At 34.1% G+C, this 7,654-nt stretch overlaps 1 protein-coding gene across 1 annotated transcript; it reads right to left on the bottom strand.

The window, feature by feature from the left end:
- Positions 1 to 224: 224 nt before the first annotated feature.
- Positions 225 to 6,836, bottom strand: LOC100784708 (kinesin-like protein KIN-12F). The gene is made up of 16 exons (XM_006602100.4): positions 6,507 to 6,836; positions 6,230 to 6,367; positions 5,923 to 6,006; positions 5,682 to 5,807; positions 5,529 to 5,588; positions 5,363 to 5,416; positions 5,147 to 5,239; positions 4,864 to 4,959; positions 4,626 to 4,771; positions 3,866 to 4,015; positions 3,631 to 3,757; positions 2,631 to 3,542; positions 2,448 to 2,546; positions 2,300 to 2,371; positions 1,419 to 2,204; positions 225 to 710 (listed from the first exon to the last, which is right to left on the bottom strand). The coding sequence occupies exons 1-16, from the start codon at positions 6,735 to 6,737 to the stop codon at positions 459 to 461; spliced, it is 3,426 nt and encodes a 1,141-aa protein (XP_006602163.1). The 5' UTR covers positions 6,738 to 6,836; the 3' UTR covers positions 225 to 458.
- Positions 6,837 to 7,654: the final 818 nt, after the last annotated feature.

Below are 7,654 nucleotides of genomic sequence, written 5' to 3'. Positions count from 1 at the left end.
ATTAATAATGAAAAGTTGTAAGGAGATAAAAGTTGGTTGGATGAGTACGAAAGAAGGGAAGGAGGAAAAGGTTGCAGGTTTGATCTCTCCAGCCAACAAAAACTAACAACGATTTGGTAACATGTAGAACTTGCATTTCTGGAAATAAAAGAAGAAATGTGAAATGAAAACACCTAAGGAGATTTATTTACCAGGAAAATTCTACGGGTAAAGGAATGCAATCGTACAACAATGAATTTATCTATTATATCATCATACAGCAGGAAAAGGTTGCAGTTCCATAACAAGTGTTGGATTATCACAGCAACGGAAAAAATATAATGAATTTCTAGAAATACACAAAAAGAATAATGGCATTAAGGGATGCCCCTTTGACCCAAGTAGGATATGCCAGACAAAATTGTTTGGAGTTTGATCCAAAAGGAAATTTATCAAATGCTAATAATACCAACAGTCAATTAGTAATGCTCCTGATATATTGCTCCAAATTCTGCTCTCCATGCCTGATCGTCATATGTATAGGAGGAAGTTGCATTGTGTGCCACATCAGAATCCTCCTCTCTATACAGTGGTTGTAGTGCAGACTCAGGTAATTTGCTCTCTGTAATGTACTGCTTCATGGTATTAATCTCAGTCTTGTGTTTTCTTTTCATCTTTGCAATTTGCATCTTCAAATTTTCATTATCTTGTTGCAAATTTGCAAAGTTCTCCTGTATAACAAAAGAAATATATTACTCAGGAAATGAATGATCAGAAATGTGTTAAGACAGAACATATGCTGAAGCTGAAGCTTCTCAACCACAGTTACTGGTTTTTAAGTCACATTATGCTCCCTTCCTGTTTTTATTAGTAACTTTGGTATTTGATAAATAGGGAGGCCAAAGAAATTAGTGCAATATAAATTATATAATCCATTTTAAGAACATTCCCTGTTTCCTTTTACCCTTTTAAAAAATAATATAATGGCAGAAGTACAACTCAGCTCTCTTTCCTAGTTAATTTTGTATTTAGTTTATGTCACATTATGCTGAAGCTGAACATATGCTGAAGCTGAAGCTGAAGCTTCTCAACCACAGTTACTGGTTTTTAAGTCACATTATGCTCCCTTCCTGTTTTTTTTAGTAACTTTGGTATTTGATAAATAGGGAGGCCAAAGAAATTAGTGCAATATAAATTATATAATCCATTTTAAGAACATTCCCCGTTTCCTTTTACCCTTTTAAAAAATAATAGAATGGCAGAAGTACAACTTAGCTCTCTTTCCTTGTTAATTTTATATTCTTTTATGTCAGTCCCTTCCTTTTTCCTGTTTATTTGGTAGTTGGTGGGCAAAACACCAACCCAAATTAACACCAAAATAACACCCTTAAAATATGATGCATTGGATTAGGGAATCCCTAAATGAGATAGAAATGTACCTCTGCAGCAGCTGCTGCGTGTTCAGCTTCTCTTAGTCTAACAAGTAGTTCTCCAGCAGCCTGAACAGCTTCAGCAGTATCTCGAAGTTGAATCTTCAAGCTCTGGTTCTCTTTTTTCAATAATTTTGATTCCCTTTCTCTTTCCACTCTCAATGCAGAAAGCTCAGCAGAAAGAGATTTGGCGAAGCGAGCATGACCTTTTTTTGAGGCTTTTGCTGCTGCCTTCTTCACCTCTGCTATCCCTTCCATTGTAGCATCATGCTTAGTAACCAAGTCATCGTATTTTTCTTGTAGATCAGCATAGTGTTCTACCATTCTAGCATGTCCCATAACAGCTCTCTTTAGTGCATCATCCATCTCCGCTGAGGACTTCTTCTCTAATTTCAATTCCATCTCCAACCTCTCTGTAAGTTGGCGGTAGGACTCGAGATCAGCTCTAAGTTCATCAGTAAGACAGATCCACTCACTTTCCATTTCTGTCCATCTCTGTCTTTCATTCTCTAGGTCTTCATTGCCATTATCATAAGAAAAAACACCGCTTTTTTGCAGTTGTATGGATCTTGACACCAAAGAAGACCTTAGTTTTTCTGTAGACTTTTTAACTGGTGCATCACTACATAATTGCAGCTTACTCCTTAGATTCTGAATTTCCTTAAGAAGTGACTCCTTCTCGGTTGAATCAAAAGAGACGTCACTTTGGGCTAACTCTTCCTGGACTTCTTTAACTTCACAGTTTTCCTCTATAATGCATGGTAAATGACCACTTGAGGAAATTCCCCTTAGAAGCTGCAAACGATATCAAGCCAAAACAAATGAAAACTAACTTTCAACTGGATAGACTTTATATTTATAAGCTATAAATTATATAAAATTCAACTGACCTTTTCTTCATCTTTCATAGAGTTGTACATAGTAACGGAGTCCAGTTCTTTCTCTCCTTTCAATTTCTCCACCTGGAGATAAGACACAGTCAATAAATGTAAAATCCGAACCACAGATCATAAAGGAAGATGGGAAGAATACTAATACCAACTGATTTAGTTGCTCAATTCTAGCTGCTTGCTCCTTGCAAACATTCTCAAGCTCCTTCTCTTTCATGATGCTTTTTGCTATTACATTCTCCAAATGCTTAAAGGGAGAAAATGGAGAAATGAGGTCAGGACAAGAAAAATTATTTAAAAAGATATTTAAGAAAATTAAATCAAAACATACTTTTGGAATTTTATCTGTCATTCCATCAGGATTTCCAGCCTGGGCCTTGCTGGAATCTTCATTTGATATTTTCGCCCAGCAAGATGCACAAAGGAAAGCAGCAGTTACTTCATCACTGGAAGGTTTCTGTTGTATTGTTTGGTCATAAGAGTCATCCTTGTCAATGTCTAGACATGGTGTCAAAGTTAAGTGCTCAAAGGAGAAGGAAGTTGAAGATTTGTTCAATGCTGAGTTCTGCTGATGATAGTCAATAATCTGTAATCCCTTCTGAAGGCTTGCTGCCAAGGACTTGGCCTTGCTAGACTGTAATGAGGATTGCACATGATCTCCCTGTTTAAATGATTTTCTTAACACTTTGTTACTGAAAGTTGAACTCTCTGCTACATTGTTCCAACTTCCCAGATAACTTGATGAAATAGCCACACTTCTCCTTTGAGTTTTGCTGAATTTTGGAGACTCAGACAACTGTGGTCCAGCAAGTGTTGCAGAATGATTGCATGAATTGAGTGAAATGCTATCTCTGAATGAAGATTCAGTTGCCACTGAGGGGTTGCTCAATGTTTTTCCACAGTATACATCAGCCTTTTCAACTTCATCACAACTATTGGTGTCTGCATCACAATATTCCTCATCAGAATAAAACTGGACACAATCTTCATCGACAGATATGTCCTTTGGATTCCCTTCAGATGAATTATCCAATTCATCAATTTGCTGGCGTAATTTCCTTATGTCATCCTCATTGACATTTACATGTTCATCAGTATCATTATCTATGTTAGATAGGAGAAGAGAGTGGTTTAAGCTGACTCTCATCAGATTCAGGCTTTCCCGCATATTATGTCCTTGGAAGTATCCATCTTTACTCCCAGCTGAGCTATGAACATCATCCTTTGCTCTAATAAGTTCTTCCTAAACCATAGAAAACACTTGTAATTCAAAGATTTGCATAAGTTTAATCTTTCAATAACTATTACCAGTAATGAGTCCAGGAATATACCTTCAAGTGTCGGATATTATTACTCAAATCAGCATCAGTCTCCTTTACTACATTGATAACAGGCTCATTTCTAATGGATCTTACTTGCTCCCCAAATCTGAGTGTCTGCAGTGTTGCATCATTGCTCCTACAATCAACAAACACAATTTTTATTTCCAAAACTCAAAAATACCCTCCCACTACACTCTACACGTGAACAAATTATGGTTTCAATCCAGGTAAATAGTATATATACTTGTTATCAAGGGAGATGGAACATATCACTGAGAGTTTGCCATTTCCGCCAAGTGATTCTTGTAGTAAGCGTGTTAAACAGGAGTCGCTGCGTGGAATGTCTTCCTTTTTTCCAGACTGAGATTTGTTAGTCAGAGCATCCACTAAATGCCTACACACCAATGAAATATAACAGTTTAAAAATAGAAAACAATCATAATCATGGACTTGGTCATTAATTAGTGACAGATGCAACTAGCTCAGAAGTACCCAGACCAGGATACTGTTTTTCAAAGAATAAAAAAATACCTCAGCAATATATGGAATTATCTAGCACAGTAAAATAATGTGTTATTTTTATGTTTCAACCTACATAACAGCAAAACCCATCCAATCAGGCTGTAGAAATTTTAATTAAGAAGGGTCTGTTTGGCAGAACTTGTTTACAACTTATTAAGGCTTATCTTCTGACATAAGCAATTGTGAGTATTCAGGACAACTTATGAATATAGCTAATAATGTGTCCTTAAATTATTTTCAGCTTATTTCAATAAAGTCTCCAAGATAGCTTATAAAAACAACTTGCAGCTTATATGAAAATTGTTAATCCTATTTTCTTTTCAATTACAGAATTGGAAACATCTTATACATAAGCACTTACATGATAAGCACTTCAATAAGTACTTAATTTATATTTTTATTTTTTTATAGGCTTCAATAAGTACTTAATAACTTGTTTACCCAAACACACCCTAAGAAATAATTTAGTCATTGCATCTTACTTGAGCTGAGATAATGATTTATCTACATGTCTGCTTTCCCTTGGACATTGGCTACCTCCATCATCAACTTCATCCCTATCCAATCCAGCAATATCAATAAGGATGATTCTGCTAGTTTTTGAGGTACTGAAACCCTTTGTGGTTCCCTGCAACATCAGTTTATGAAAATCATGTTTAACAACAGTTTCCATACACAACTGCTGGTAATGTTAGGTAGAATTACAAAATTTGACAGTACCTTACACAAAGACTCAATGACAAATGTGAAAATTATATGTGATCTTGAGCTATTAGAATTTAAGTTCATTGCTTCGTTTTTTCTCCTTGAAAGGCCCTGCAGCATACATAAACAACTCAACTTAGCTGATGAAGATTAAAAATGAACTGAAGTCATTAATGGACAATTGTATACAATACAATTGCTCGACCAAAAATATCAGCGAACAAAAACAAGCTTTCAGCTTCAAATAAATTGCATTATCTAACTTCCAACAAAATATATGCTTTGGTGATTTCCCTACCTTATTCAGAATTTGTGCCACATCATCATAGTTAGTGATGTATTCCTCAATCAGATTCTCAATATACAAGGCATTGCTGGAATCATCCTTCATCTACAATCATTTGGACCAAGTCATAACTATAATTAATAATCATGAAGTAACAAGAAAAAGAAAAAACATAAAACAATGCAGCGATTAAAATTTGTACCATAGAGGATAGCAGCATATGCCTACCTCAAGGTTCTGCTGGATAGGATTGAGTAAATTCCCAATTTGTTCATTGTATATCTGTTTTAAAACACAGAACGAAAGTAGAAAGAAGAAACACATTAGCAACATTAAGCGACAAGCTCATTGCTATTTTGGGAAGCTTTATAAAGAAATTCAAGTTCAAATTTACCTCAAGAAATGAACAACGGCATTGATAGTTGAACTGTTTCTGATCTGACACAAGCCTCTCCTAATATTGTAATTCAAACTCAGTCATTCAAAATAAAAAAACATATATGCAAAATTTCTAGAATTAGTAATTAAAGTTGGAAATAGAACATACTCTCTCAAGCTCAGAAAATAACATTCTGATGATCCGAGGAACAATTCCCTGTTGACTAGAAAGTGAGGACTCATCAGCCATGGCACTTGGAGGACCCCACATTGTATAAGTCTTTCCACTTCCAGACTAGAAAGGAAGTACAACACAAGTGAGAAAGAAAAAATAACCCTCAATATTCCACAAAAGTGCTAAACATATTGTCACTAGGAAGATCAAAAATATAGTAAGCATCGAAATGTACCTGGCCATATGACAGAATTGTAGTGTTGTAACCAGCTAAAGCATTTCTAACCAAGGGAACACCCACTGACTGAAAAACATCTTCCTGAATATACAACAGCTCATACATCACATTCATCATTGATCTTCTCTTACGCAAACCAAGCAACAAAATACAACATTGAATCAAAGAAGGTAAAGTCCTCATTCCCTCATTATAACAGCAAACTAATGTTATTTCAAACTACCCTTTTCTTACATCGAGCAAAATAATCGAAGATTCAAAACACAAATCACAATTACACAGTGAAGTGAAATGAAGTTCCAACCTGATTGGAGTTGGCATCAAAAACTTCATCAAACGTAAACTTTCTGTCCCCAACACACAAGGCATCAGAAGAAACCTTCTTAATTTTCAAATCTCCCTCTTTTCCATTGCTATTTTCAGGTCTAATTCTCACCACAACCTGCTCCAAAACAACACAACATATCATAAACCCAAAAAAAAAAAAAAAAACAATTATTTTAGCAAACCCGTTGCTGGGGTTACAAATTACAGCTTGAATGTTGAAAAGTGGACCAAATAGAAGCAAGTTGTGAACTTGCCTTCACATGTGAGTTGCTGTGAGAAAATGGGTCGTTGGGCTTTGATTGGTGGTGAAGATTGATGGGAATGTTTGGATGGGTAGTCGGAGGAGTGTTTTCAGTGTCAGACTTTGGGGGTTTAGGGTTTGAAGAAGTGGGTTTGCGATTTGAAGAAGAGATTGATCTGAGAAAATTGGAAGAAATGCTTCCCAAAAAACCACTAGAATCTGCGTTTTTGGTCTTTTGCCTCATGATTTTTGGCAAATGAGAGCTCAGAAGAGTGAGAGTTTGGATTCAAATGTTGGATGCAGAGTGAAAGTGAAGATGAAGTGTTTTGAATTGGAGTAGTTGGATAGGGGAGCGAAGATGTACGTTATGAATTTTTCAACTGAAATCCCTAAATTGTCCTTTTTGGTTTATTATGGGAAAATAATTGCCTTTTTTTATTTTGGTTACAAAAATGATTGCTTTTAAATAAAGGTAAGCTTAAAATATGATAGTTTTTATTATAATTTAATCTTTATGGTTCATATCATCTATTTTTATCATAACATGGTCCGAACTACACTGTGAAGCATGTAAATTAAAGTGAAAATAATTGTTATGTGCGTATATATATGCATTGAATTTTGAAACCTGTTATATATAAAAACTAAATGATACATTAACCAAAATATTTATATAAAAAATGTTAGTAACTATTTTTACTTAATTATAAATTATTATTGATGATAATATTATTAATTTTTTAAACAATTATTATCCAAATTATTTATAAGATAAATTTAAGTTATCAACAATATAAAAATATTTCCTTTCTATGTCTGTGGTGATTAAGAAGGATTAAAAACTCAATATGATTATAAGAATCTTTAGATAAATATACAGGGGATTAAATTTTATAAAGACAAATATTATTTGTATAAGATTAAATTATTTATTTGGTTCCTATAGTTTTATGATTCTTATTTTTTTTTGTTCTTATAGTTTGAAAGTTCTTTTTTTAGTTCTTATAGTTTTATTTTAATTCTCTTTTAATCTTTATAGTTTTAAAAGTGATTTTTTTAGTCTTGTGATTTGTATTTTAATTTTCTTTTATCCCTATAGTTTAAAAGTGGTCTTTTAGTCCATATACCTTATATTTTAATTTCATTTTTGTTCTTACCAGT

This window comes from Glycine max, chromosome 18 (genome assembly GCF_000004515.6).
Source record: "Glycine max cultivar Williams 82 chromosome 18, Glycine_max_v4.0, whole genome shotgun sequence".
NCBI lineage: Eukaryota > Viridiplantae > Streptophyta > Magnoliopsida > Fabales > Fabaceae > Glycine > Glycine max.
Note: the sequence above shows the minus strand (reverse complement) of the source record. Positions and strands in the feature narration are given on the sequence as shown.

Bases quoted from the DNA above. Each gene is read 5' to 3' on its own strand.
- LOC100784708 (XM_006602100.4), bottom strand. From the start codon at position 6,737: ATGAGGCAAAAGACCAAAAACGCAGATTCTAGTGGTTTTTTGGGAAGC. The intron at 3,758-3,865 runs GTATATATACTA...TGTTGATTGTAG, and splicing joins TCCATCTCCCTTGATAACAA to GAGCAATGATGCAACACTGC. The intron at 711-1,418 runs GTACATTTCTAT...TTTGTTATACAG, and splicing joins ACGCAGCAGCTGCTGCAGAG to GAGAACTTTGCAAATTTGCA.